The 13,872-nt window shown below is 30.5% G+C and overlaps 1 protein-coding gene and 1 long non-coding RNA gene across 3 annotated transcripts; both read left to right on the plus strand.

Moving 5' to 3' along the window:
- The first annotated feature begins 3,789 nt into the window (after positions 1-3,789).
- On the plus strand, positions 3,790-5,761 carry LOC145088112 (uncharacterized protein At2g38710-like). 2 transcript variants are annotated; one of them, XM_079026327.1, is made up of 6 exons: positions 3,790-3,944; positions 4,087-4,195; positions 4,727-4,846; positions 4,919-5,033; positions 5,118-5,211; positions 5,304-5,761. In XM_079026327.1, exons 2-6 carry the CDS (start codon positions 4,092-4,094, stop codon positions 5,501-5,503), a joined length of 633 nt encoding a protein of 210 aa, XP_078882453.1. In that variant the 5' UTR covers positions 3,790-3,944; positions 4,087-4,091; the 3' UTR covers positions 5,504-5,761. The 2 variants fall into 2 exon arrangements, with proteins under 2 accessions (XP_078882453.1, XP_078882454.1); XM_079026328.1 differs by having other exon boundaries at positions 3,802-3,944; positions 4,047-4,195.
- A 5,633-nt stretch (positions 5,762-11,394) lies between these two features.
- On the plus strand, positions 11,395-12,202 carry LOC145090715 (uncharacterized). The gene is made up of 3 exons (XR_013701733.1): positions 11,395-11,679; positions 11,773-11,856; positions 11,962-12,202. It is a non-coding gene; the product is annotated as an uncharacterized LOC145090715 (long non-coding RNA).
- The last annotated feature ends 1,670 nt before the right edge of the window (positions 12,203-13,872 follow it).

Raw genomic sequence — 13,872 nt, forward strand, 5'->3', positions numbered from 1 at the left:
TTTGTCATTGTGTTCCTTTTTTGTTAATACGCAGCTAGTTTTGTTTTATTATCAAGTCTCCCATTCCAAAAAAATAATATGGGCCGTTCAGTGTACAAATTATATTTCATGAAGATGATTACTTGGCGACTAAAAATAGTTACACTTTTAATTTTTAGATTTATTGTGATGTATTTTTGTTTTAAAATCATATATAATATAATTATTTATTTGGTTGGAGTATAAATCAAATTTTAAAAAATTGGATAAAACGGGTTTATCCAGATTAGGATATTTAAAAATCCGATTATGTCATATTTGAATCCTATTACACTGAATATCTATTTCACAACAAAAAAATCCGGTCTTTAGTTCTGATATTTGAAAATGAAAACATTTGATCCAAATTATATAAAAAAATGAATTCGGATATATCTGGCTTTTGTACGTCAAGGTTGTCACAATCGGGATCTTACGTAGAATCGTTTTTGGGTTTGCAAAATCGGGATCGTAAGATCGGAATCGGGATCCTAAGATCCCACAAAATAAAATATAATTTTAATTTATAATTTTTAATCATGAAAAATATTTCAAACATTTAATTTTTCATTCAAAAGTTATAAAAACTTCAAAATATTAGTTATAAGTTAGAACACAAAATGATAAACAGTAAATTGGTAAAGGGTAAAAAGACATAAAGTAGTAAAAAAAATTCATTTCAAAAAAATAAATAAAAACTCAATGGAAGGTAGGATCAGATCGGATCTCGATCGTACTACGATCTTATGATCCTACCTACAATCTTACCCAAAATACGATCCATTTACGATCCAGATCGTTTTTCATACTTAGGATCGTACAATCCTACGATCAAGATCGCAATTTTGACAACCATATTGTACGCCTCTAATATTAATTGTTGAATAGCTTTCTAAATATATTATGTAATGTTAAAAAATAAAATGAGTGGAGTAGTTATAACGGTTTAACTCAACAAAATATGGTTAATTACATAAAATAGGTATCATTATTTTAGATCTAGCAAAACTTCTTGATTATTCTTAAAAGATTAGCCAAAAATTTAAGAAAAATCTCATAGTCATCAAAATCACAAGTGAACCTTTGCGATTTGTGATTTTTGTCAAAAATATATAATTATGTCTCAAGCTTTCTACCTATAAAAACTTAAAGAAGCCACAAGACGACACTCATACAAACACCATCAATGATACTTTTTTAAATTCAAGAGAGTATTTTTGGAATCATACTTGAAGATACATTCAATCCAACACATAAGGCCAAACATAGTGGGTGTGAGAATGATGAGTGGAAGCAAAATCGCACCCAGAAACAAAACACCATGGGTGCGGTTCAGGCCATGCAGTTTAGGGGTGAATGGTATCTTCCTCGCGTTGTCTTTCCTTTCCTGATTGGTCAACAACTTAAAAGGTGGTTTTTTTGAATTTTTAAATTTTTAAATTTTTATTAAATTATATATTTACTAAAAATTCTAAAAAATATTTTAAAATTCATTGTTTTTAATTCTCTAGAATATAATATTTATATAAAATATATTTAAAAAAAATAAAAAATAAAAGATAATGAAAAATGATTATTTGATGAATGAATGACAGTTAAGCTAAAGAAATAAGTGGTGAATGATAAATAAACCATCCAGTCCATAAGATCACTTGCTCAAGAGGGACGACTGAACATCAATATCACCGATACATATATATTGTTTTAAAGAATATTCATCACTACTATCCTTTTAATACGAGGAAAAATAAGAAAGATACTCCAATTTTTTAGAAATTATAAAAATACCCATAGTTGGTCATAAAGTTATAGAAAGTGTCCTCGAGATAAACCAAGATTTACAAAAATGGTCCCTCTATGAATTAGTTACAGAAATGGCCCCTATAGGATTTACAAACTACAAAAATGTCCCTAGGAAGAAATTGAAAACTATAAAAATGATCCATGTAAAAAAATAATTACAAAAATAGTCTCTATATAATAAGGATATTAAACAAAATAATCTTTATATAATAGAGAGATTGTGTAGTAATAGAGAGATTGTGTGATGTTGGTCCATACATGATTCTATATCTCACAAAAAAAAAAAAAAGAGGTCTTTGATATTAGGGTAAACGGCACAAAAAACACTCTTTTTACACAGAAATTCGATTTTGACACCGTGTTTTTTTTTGTGTCAATTTTAACACGGTGTTTTCCAATTTGTTACAATTCTGACCACTTGACCGGTTAACCAGGTTACATGCTGAGGTGACATGATGACGTATCAGTTTTGATGACGTGGAATGCTGACATGATATGCTGACATGTCAAAATTGATTTTTTTCCCACAAAAAACACTAAGTTTTCACTTTTTTTCGATTTTGACACTAAATTTAATTTTTTATTTCAATTTTGATACTATGTTTTTTTTTGTTCCAATCGAACATCATTTATCAAATTTTGTTCAATTTTGTCTATTTTTCATTTGAAACAATATAAATATATTTTTTTATTACAATTTAAACCGTATAAACATATTTTTTTCGTTTAAAACGCACATTTTTATTTAAATACAAGGTGTTTTTTTTTCTCACATTCAAAGCATTAGTTATATCATGAGAATCAAACTAACCATAAGATTCTAATAAGATGTAAAATTTTGATGGGTTGCAAACTTGATATCTGAGTTTTGATCGACTACACGCCCCCAAACATCCAAACACATTTTAAAGTTGCATATTTAGTATAAAATACAATTTTTATATAACTAATACATATTTATACATACAAATATGGTTTGAGTGTTAAAAAAAATAATAAAAATATGTATTTATACAAAACTATGGTTTTTAAATAAATAAAAAACATATTTATACGGTTTAAATGTATTAAAAACATATTTATATGGTTTCAAATAGAAAATTATCAACATTGAACAAAATTGGAAAAAATGATAGTTCGATTTGGAACAAAAAACATAGTGTCAAAGTTGAAAAAAAAAATTAAACTTAGTGTCAAAATTGACAAAAATGAAAACTTAGTGTTTTTTGTGAGAAAAAAATTAAATTTTGACATGTCAGCATGCCACGTCATCAAAAACTAACACGTCATCATGCCACGTCAGCATGTAACCTGGTTAACCGGTCAAGTGGTCAGAATTGTAACAAATTGGAAAACACAGTGTCAAAATTGACAAAAAAAACACGATGTCAAAATCGAATTTCTGTGTAAAAAGAGTGTTTTTTTGTGTCATTTACCTTTGATATTAACATACAATGTCCCCATAAACACTACAGAAATAGTCATTGTGTAATATCAAAATTATATAAATGATCCTAATGTAATGATGAAATTACAAAAACGGTTTATATGTTAGACAAAGTTACACTCATAAACTCTATATAATAATAAAATTGTAAAAAATAATATGTTACATAAATTATATCAAAAATACAAAATTAATAAACGTACGGTAACTTTCAAATATCCCAACTAATTTAAATTAAAAGCAACTAAAAAACGTTTAACTTATGTTAAGAAAATTAAATATGATATATGTATTTTAGAATAAAACTAAAACAAAAATTATTGCGTTTTGCTTTTCTTTTCTAAGCATTTATTCATATGACGACATTGTACCAAATATTTTCTTTTAGCGGGACCGGCCTTTTGATAGTAGCTTTTGGAAATCAACCAAGTAGAGGGTACAGTAAGAATTACACTAAAAGACTGAGGACATGTACGTAATTTCCACCAACACCAACAGTTGAACAAAGAAATACATTAGATATACAGAGGAGGGGCAAAAGTCTTCACTCCCTTTTGGCTTTCTTTTTCGTCGTCAGCACTGATGTTGCTTCAATAATCCGGGAATCTTTTGAAGAAAAGCCAACACTCCACCCCTCAGAATTTTTTGTACACGTACCCTAATTTCTAAAATCCAGGTATTTTTTTATTATTACATTTAATGTTGATCGAATTTGACAATCGGAATCGGTGGTGTCATATTTCCCATATATCCGTTGGTATTCTTGACATTTTCATAGAGAGTTATCAGCAAAAAATCTAAGAAAAACGAAAAAACAGAAAAAATGGTGTCGGCAAACAAGGAAATGGTGGTGTATTGCTTCGATACGCTGGTGGCTCACTTCAACGGCGAACAAGTTCCCCCTCCTGCTTTCGATGAGGGTCAACAGTAATCTTCTCCATCTCTCTTTAAAGTTTTGATCTTTCATGGTCATTTTCTATCTACTTGCTTAGATTCCTTCACTAATTCACTGTTTTATGTCTTTGTTTTGTGGTTTCTTTTTGGATTTTGTGATGATTCTATATATGTATGACAATTATGGTGTTATTTGCAATTTGTATACATCTCTTATCCACTGTTCTCAATGTATATTTGACTTACTGGAATTCCCTCCATGTGTTTGTGTGTTAATTGTTTAATCCTTATATTTGATCTTTTTGGGAACTTCAAGTATGCATCTTTCAGCCTCCCTCCCCAAAAGGTGCATCTGAGTTAAAAAAGAAATTCAGGAATCCACAAGTGAGTCTCAGGTTCAAACCTGGGAATTCGTAAAAGAAATTTCAGTTTACATGTGATTGGATGTGATTTAAGTACATATGATACAACTATCTTCATCATAGATCATCTAAGAATTGACGTTCACATATATTGTCTATGAAAAATGAAATAATTTGCTTATGCAATACATTGTGATTTCAGCCCATTGTTTGTGACTTGGAAGAAAGCTGTGAATGGTGGGGAACCTCGCCTACGTGGATGCATAGGAACTCTGGAAGCTCGCTGCATAATAAATGGCTTCAAGGATTATTCACTAACCAGGTAGCTTCTCAACAATCTTGTACTCTTTTTACAAATTTGCCCTCAATTATCCTTTTTTAAACATCATTTCAGTGCTCTGAGGGATCGGCGATTTCCACCAATACAGTCTAAAGAATTACCATTCTTGCAATGTACAGTTTCCATTCTTACTAATTATGAAAATGCTGCTAACTATCTCGATTGGGAGGTATGTTTAATGTTTCTGTACATTAAAAAAAAAAGTCTATTTGAGTGTCTTTGCAACATTTTCATTCATCAACTCTTGTTGTAGGTTGGAAAGCATGGAATTATTATAGAATTCACTGACCCTGATTATAATACAAGGCGAAGTGCCACATACCTACCTGACGTGGCTGCTCAAGAAGGTTTTAACTTTTAAGTTGATACTACCGATGTTATTGGGCTAGTTTGTAACTTTGGGCTTTACATTATGATTTGTGTATTTTGGGTTTTTCAGGCTGGACAAAGATAGAAGCGATTGATTCACTGATACGTAAAGCTGGTTATAATGGCACCATAACCGAGTCTGTGAGGAAACGTATTGAGTTGACTCGTTACCAAAGCACGTTATTTACAATGCATTATGGGGAGTATGTGAGCTATGTGAAGACAACTCGAGGTGTTGCCCTTTCTGTTGCTGGTCTTAAATCCCGTTGACCCATTTCATACTAATATTAGTTAACTGGAATCATATCAATATCATGTGTAGTTTGGTTCCAGGTTAATTTAGGAAAGAAGATGGTAGGGTATGGGCGGGTAGGACCCGACCCATCCATGTACCCGGTGGTTGTTGTTGCCTTGTTTCTAAGTTATTTTATAAAATTTGGTCAACTTGTATCTTGAGTTGACTGATGGAAAAATGTTGGGACTTAATGTTTGTGACGTGGAAATATTGCAAGTTTGAATTTTGTGGTATATGATTTGTGTGATAGTTTGTTTTAAGGTTGAAATTTGACTTTTGAGGTCCAAGTTTTTGTATTTGGGTATTGTTCTTGTACCTCGCAAAAGATAAAAAAATGGTAAAGTATTTTCGTTTTGTCCTAAGAAGTATTCTTAAGAACATATACTTTTGGAAATTTTGATCTATAAATTGGTTTATAAGCCTAGTTAAAGATTGTTTGTTTCCTAAGTACTGCAGTTGCAAATCTGGTGAAAATCTGGTGAACGATACGATCTCTATCCGGATAAAATCCTCTTTAATAAATGAAGGTTTTTTTTTTGTCATATGTCATATTCTCCTTAATTTTGACACTTGTCATTTTGTGAGAATTTTACAAATATTATTTTCCACTTGTCATTTTTAGGGATTTCCATTTTCATAAAATAAAATTCCATAAAATTGTGATGGATTCTATAACGAAATAAAATCATCCTAATAAATTCTCATAAATACTTCAAACGATTTAGATTTTTTTGCAAATTTTCAGAAGATTACATCACTTTATGTAAAGTATTACATTATAAAATATTTTATATTTATATATTAATATTAAAATTTTATTTTTAATAAACTCGTGTATTACATGGGTCTTACACCTAGTCTTACTATAATAAATGAAGGTTTTTTTTGCCATATGTCATCTTCTCCTTCATTTAAACACATGACATTTTCTAGAATTTTTAAATTTTCTATTATCCACTTGTCATTTTATTGTATTTTATCATTTTATTAAATTAAAATTCCACATTTAATATGTAAGGTAATATATATGTAAAGTATTTATTAGAAAGAGTTTATATATGTAATGTATTCAATATATTAAAGCCTCATTAATTTTAATAATTCAAATTTTTTTTCATTTTTCTTACAAATTCAAAATTTTCAAATTGTTAAAATTTTATATTTAATTTTTTAAGTAAACTCATATAATACATGAGTCTTACACCTAATAATGTATACAGGAAGTAAGTATGATGAGACTAAAGCTCCGTGTACGCATGCTAATTTATCTTTGAATTTATGTCAACTTAGTGTTTATTTTTGAATTTATGTCAATTTAGTGTTTGGTGACTACAAAAGTAACATATCTAGCTTATAAACTAGTTTTTTGATATATTATTTTAGACAACTTATTAATAAACTAATTTATAAACTAAACATTAGTTTTTCAGTTAACACACTAAACACAGCCTAAATAACTAATTTCTATACATCCCAAAAAGAAAAAAAACACAATTTTCACAATAATTATAAGTTTAACAATAATAAACGATCATTTTACTTTAGATTTCAAAACACGAGTTCTTAATATTCATTAGTTTTAACCAATATATGAATTTTAACATAGATGAGTTGTGAGGAAAAAGGAAGAGCAAATAGATAAAACTTAGGGTGTGTTTGGTTCACAAATTTTAAAGGAATTTGGAGGAATCTTAATGTTAGTTTCAGTAAAAATTGCATTTGGTTGACAAATTCAATTCAAAGAAATTGAAACTTATGAAATTCCATTAAATTTCGCTTTGAAGGAATTAATCATTCTTTTATAAAGCAAATGTTTAAATTTCATTATTTATCTTTCTTACTCTAATAAATAAAGATTCATTTTGGCACATGTCAATCTTTCATGAGTTTTGATTTTTATCATTTTGTGCTATTTTGAAATAAATAATATCCACATATCTGTTTCTATTTTTTTTTTAATTTTTAAAATAAAAGGCCACATAATACTCATCATTATTTATGTAAACTATTAAATTTAATAAATGTGATAATACATTCCAATGAATATGTTTTTCATTCCTTATTTCAAAATTAAAAAACCACATAATACTTAAATTTTGATATTTAATCATTTTTTAATCCACCCGTGTAATATACGAATTTCACACCTAGTGCTTTATTATAAAGATAGAATGCCTTCTCACCTTTTTTTTATCTTATCAATTATTCATCAAATCAGACATTCTATGAACCAAACGCCCTTTTAAAGTCTTCATACATTAAACCAAGTTTTTTCCCCTTAACCCATTAAGTCATTATGTCAAGGTTAAGTCAAGAAGAAATAACAATGCACACATATACAAATTAAGTGCTTAACCCATAAAACTTATTAAGTAAAAAAGAAACAACCCTTAGTAAGTTTAACGATTGTGTTGGCACTTTGGGGCTTTAAAACGATGACATGACATTCATGCTGCATTATTTGATGCACTTTGATCAAATTCCTATTTTAGGTTACGTACATTTTTATACTTTGAATATTTTCGGAAAAGAAACATTTTAGATTATCGATAGAGGACGATGATAACCGGTAACCTACCAAAAAGTTGAAATTTGCATGAAATATGATCTTTCGATGGCACGTTATATTTTTAAAGGGACAAAATTGCAAGAATGGTCCCTGTGTTATGTCACAACTCGCAAGTTTTGTCCAAAAAGATTTGGACTCACACTATTGGTCCACAAATTTGATGTTGTTGTGGGTTTGATAAAAAATTTTCAAAACTTTTTATAAAGACATATTTGTCCTTGGTATTTCCCCCTTTTCATTTTTTTATTACAAAAATCAAAAAAGAAAAAGAAAATACCCACACCCCCACTCCAAGCTTTAGTGGCATGTGAAAAATCTGTACATATGAAAAATTGATGCTCTCTTTCTAGTTTCAATCGACAACTTCAATCAGAGCTCTAATGGTTGCTATAAATAGTTACCATGACATAATGCTATGAAAATGCTTTAACATTTTTGTTGTCAATGGGTTTGCTATAAATCTTTTTGGGGTTTCTTGTTCTAAAGTCAAAATCAGATCTGATGAAGGGTATTCTAAAGTAAAAATCAAGAGCTGAAGAACACACCCAAACATTCATGAACCCCATATCTGATGAACAAACAAACAAATAAACAAACACACACACACACACACTAAATCATATATATGATGAAATTAAGAGCTGAAGAACACACACACACACACACACACACTCATATTCATGAACCCATATGTGATGAACACACATACACGAAGTTAGAGCTGATGAAGGGTTTTCTGACTTAGGTCTTCGTAGGTGGTGGTCTAAACTCCAACGAAATAGAGCTTACCGTTTATAGATGTAAACTCCGACGAACAAGTACCGTAGATCTGAACTCCTGTGAACGACGAACGTCAGAGATGGAGAGAAATGAAGGCGGTGGCGAGCTAGGGTTTGTTGAGGAAGATGTCAACGTTAGGTTTTGTTGTGGGGACAAATCCGACGAAGGGTTTCTACTCCGTCCTTCGTCTTATTGTCACAGTCATTCATCTTCTACAAACACAGGAGGCTCGTCGGAGAAGGACGACGATGACAGATGTGGCTCTGGTGGTTTCTTACGTTCGAGGTGGAATGCAAAGGTGGCGATGAAGTTTAGGGCTTTCAAATCCAACGACGTTGCAGAGCCGGCTGGACTGAGGTGACCGGGGTGGTCCAACGGAAATAAGTCTCCGGTAACTAGGGTGGTCCCATAAGTGGTGGTGGTCCGACAGGAGGTAGCGTTCTTGCATCAATGAATATATATATATATATATATATATATATATATATATATATATATATATATATATATATATATAGAAAGAAATAGAGAGAGAGAGAGAAGTATTTTATTTTAGTTTTATTTTTAATTGTTATAATAAAAGAAAAATACAAAATAAAATAATAAGTGGAAAATCCATCTTTTTACATAAGTTTAAAATACTTTGGACCCTGTTAGGTGTATTTTGTGCACCTTTTTGTATACCTTTTACTCCCTTTTTATGCATCTATTTAGCATAACTGTTCTTCATTTTCTTGCATTTTATCATATTTATGTTAGTCTCTAGAACAACCTTATTTGCACATTTTCAAGCTCTTTTCAGGTAAACCGGAGGTTGGAACGCGCTTTTGGAGGTGTCGGGAAGCATTGGTGAAGATTTCGGGATGATCGGGCGAAGAACGGAAAAGTTGGAAAAATCAAGTTTGGATTCGGAGTCAGAGGAGTACACTGGTCGTGTTGGATTTACACTGAAAATTGGGCACGGGGCGTGTTTGGCCAAGAAGAAGCTGTTGACCATGTTGAACACGACCCGTGTCAGTTTAGCCTATTTTAACACGGACTGTGTTGATGATGCTGAACACGACCCGTGTCAGTTTAGCCTATTTTGACATGAGCCGTGGTCGACCCAAAAACTACCTTTTGACAGTTTTTCCTATCTTTCATATTGTGGGATGAGGGTCATTTTTACACACACACATCATATCAGAGCACTATTGGTGAGAGGATTTCGAAGGATTTTGCAAGGATTTGATCATTTGTCATTTGGAAACATTATTTCTCTTATTTGTAAGTTGTAATTGCATACTATTTCCATCTTTTGACTTGTGATCTTGTTCTAGCAATGTGTGTCTAGAACCCTAGTTTCTCCAACTTCATGTTTTGACTTCTTAGTTGTGATTTCAATCATACGACCTGATGTTTGCTTTTAATTTCTATCTAGTGAATTTGATTTTGCTGTAATCAAATGTTTGATTCTAATTGTGATTCTTATTGGTCATTTGAATTAGGGTTAGATCATTCAAGTTATATGTTTTGCAAAATCCGTAATTGTTTTGTGAAATTGAACAAGTAACGAGCACTAAATTGAATAATTTTGAATAAATCTAGCATAAATCTTATTCACACACTTTTACACTCCCGAGCTTGTGAGGAGCATTGGGTGTTGTTAGGAACATTCACCTAAAGTTTAATGCAATCTTTTAATCTAATTCTAAGAGTTTGTTTACATTAAGTTGGTAAGGTTAGGGTTAATCAAAGAGCTTGTTTTAGTTAACTAATGTAGTGAATGAGAAGTGTTAGAGCTTATTAACACTTTCAAGTACCAACTTAGATATAATTGAGCAAATATCTAATCATCTTTGAATCACATTGCTAAGTTGTCATACATAGAGTTAGAGTCCTTACATATTCTGAATTTAATTCACTCATTTAGCTGATTACTTGTGTTTTTAATTGTTTGTTTTAATAATTGCATTCAAAACCCCCCTCTTTACTATTGGTGACCATAGTACCTTGTGCAAAGAGGCATAGATTGATTGCCTCGTGTCTCTATGACTCGACTCTGCTTGCATTGTACTACCTTTTAATGTAATATAATAGTTTTCTTTTGGAGTATATCGTACCCCTTTATATGTTGGGTTTGACACGCCTAACAAACCCAATTCACAACAAAATCAAACTTTTGGACCATTGACGCAAGTCTAAACTTTTTTGGACCAAACTTGTGAGTTGTGACATAACATACAAAGCATTCTTGCAATTTTGTCTTTTAAAAGCCGAAATAAAGTATCTTAGATAGAACTATATATCAAACATGGATTGCAAATGTTCATATTTTAGTTTTATGTGTAATTTGTTGGTTTGCTTATAGAAAAGTTACTAAACTTCTACAACTGTATTGATAGTTAAACCAATTCAAGTAACTATGTCTATGTTTACTAAAAATAGACAACAACCTGATCTTAAAATATATCAAAATATAAATTATTTTTTTTCATGTAAAATTGCATATTACTTAAAATAAAAACCCATTTCGATTGACCCGGTGATTCTCTCTTGGACCCTTTCCCATGGAACCAACCATTCAACCAACAGCATGATCATTCATCAAACCAACACATTCACTAATTCACATTCTCTCATTTTTTCCATAGCTCAAACAGATCCCTAATGGCGATGAGATCCATCATTATCTCAAGATCACATTCTCTTCTTCATTTGAAGCACTCATCCAATTCCAATTTAAGATTGCTTCGTCTCTTCAGTGATCAAGGCCGCGTCCTTGACGACGAAGAACGTGCTCGTGAGAATCTCTACGTCAAGGTATTTTTTTTAATATCTGTTTTTGTTTATTTTATTATCGATGGTTAATCGATCACTGGAGGTTTCGTTTTTGGCGTACATTGAATGTTGAAGAAAATGGAGAAAGAAAAGCTGGAGAAGCAGAAGCAGAAAATGGAAGGAAAAGACAAATTAGACGATAAAGATAAATCTGAGAAGGTATTGTAAATCTATAATGTTGTAAAGTTCATCTTATATATCACATTGTTTATTGCTTCGATTTGGTTTTATCAATAACCTAATTTCTATTTATTTGTTGTTTAGAAACCATAAGGAAGAAGGCAAAACTTGTAAGCTGAGATCTTAATCGACTTCTGAAGCTCTTGACTCAAGTAGATTAATAAACGTGAGTCTGAAAACAAGACTTAAATTGGTCAATCGTTAATGGTGTTTTCTGCAATTTTTACACTTTTTACATTTCATTGTCGTGCTTCGTTTTATAAAACAAAAGCACAGTTTTGTTTTATGGGTCAATGAAGAACTTATCATATGATTTTTTTTTAAAGATATCTGTTTTTGGAACTTACCCAAAGGCCGGATGTGATGAAAATATCGACATAATAATTAACAAATTTGACGAACAAAGTTGAGGTATATTATTGTGAATGTGGAGCAACCAATATTGATCTTTGTCACTTGGCTCAACTTAAAGCCCGAGGCAAATTAATTGACAACCAAGAACGGCAATGGAGCAATTTATTTATTTTGTTGGAAACTAGAATGTAAAATGGACAAAATTAAACAATTGGGTTGAAGTTTTATTCCAATTCATAATGTGTTAAAAGTATTTAACATGTTAAATATTATTACATAAATTATGTTAATGAAATAATAATATAGTTCTTTTTTGAGTAAAATTATTTTGTAGGTTGTAAACATCTTAGAATTGGGTGATTTTTGACCATACTCGTTCATTCTTTAACCAAATTTGTAAATTTTATATATCTCAGGAAATAAGAAGTAACAACGTTAACATATTTTTAAGTAAATGAATTAAAGCCCGAGTGTATTTTTTTTTTCTCATTTTAACTTACTCTAAAATCACGATGTGATGAATGAATATTATATACACAATCATTTACAAAATGTTGGGTGAATTTTCGTTCACTTTTTGATGAATGAATGTCATATAAACGACCAACAACAATTTGTCTTCGATTACTGGTTACGACTGGAGGCCTCATGCAATCGCACAACTCACTCATCCCCAAGGCGGCCATTGGCTCCAATCGTTTAATTTTTAACTAAGTTTTCAAAATTTATATAATTCAAGAAGTAATATGTAATAAAACTAATATGTTTCTAAGAATGTTGGGTATGAGTCACTATTACGATTGAGGTGTCAACAGCCAGTGACAAGGTTACATGTTCCAAAGGTAGGTCACTTGACCTACTTTTTTTTTTTCTTTTTTTTAGAGGTTACATAAAATTAAAATATGTGACATACCTTAAATATTTTATGTGAACTACCTAATATTTTTTACAAAAAAATGTATGAATCACCCATAATTCTATATTTTTATAGACCAATTTTTTTAAGTATAATCTAATATACATAGCCCAATACAAGTTAAATTAAAAAAAACCGTGAATCAACCTTCAACAACAACATTTCACATGCACATATTTAATCCTTGACAATCATCAATTAGATTTTGTTCCGCCTGTTGTCGCCGACAACCGCCCCTCTGCCATAGCCTCCGACAGTCGCTAACGGCTCAACAACAATCAACCCTCCCAGGCTCTAATTCCATCAAGTCATCAATGATCCTAATTTCAATTCACATGAGAAAATAACTTCGAGTGTAGTTTTTTTAATTGTTGTTTCATTGTTGTAAGATCGTTTATTGTGAAATTAACAAATTGTTTGCTAATATTTAATGTTTTTTAATAGTGATTTTTTTCCACTTTTTATTTATTTTATTTTATTGTTTCATGATTCCACAATAGGTTTTTTAGGAGTTTTCTTCTCATACTCTCTAATTGCTTCTTTAGCTCCCTTGAAATTCAAGATGTTTTTCGATTTTTTTGTTATTTTTTGTATTTAATACTTTTAATATATTATTATTATTAACATTAAAAATATATCTTTTGTTCGTTCGGACTTTCTTTGTTTTATTTTTTCAATTCAAACTATTACTGTGTTATTTTTTTCGTTCGTACTATCTATGCATT

The sequence above is a fragment of the Lactuca serriola genome, chromosome 2 (genome assembly GCF_051521515.1).
Source record: "Lactuca serriola cultivar US96UC23 chromosome 2, Lser_US96UC23_V15, whole genome shotgun sequence".
NCBI classification, from domain to species: domain Eukaryota; kingdom Viridiplantae; phylum Streptophyta; class Magnoliopsida; order Asterales; family Asteraceae; genus Lactuca; species Lactuca serriola.

Excerpts from the sequence above, each read along its gene's own strand:
- LOC145088112 (XM_079026327.1), top strand. The coding sequence starts at position 4,092 with ATGGTGTCGGCAAACAAGGAAATGGTGGTGTATTGCTTCGATACGCTG. Across the intron at positions 5,034-5,117 it reads CTAACTATCTCGATTGGGAG|GTTGGAAAGCATGGAATTAT; the intron begins GTATGTTTAATG and ends CTCTTGTTGTAG. Across the intron at positions 5,212-5,303 it reads TGACGTGGCTGCTCAAGAAG|GCTGGACAAAGATAGAAGCG; the intron begins GTTTTAACTTTT and ends TGGGTTTTTCAG.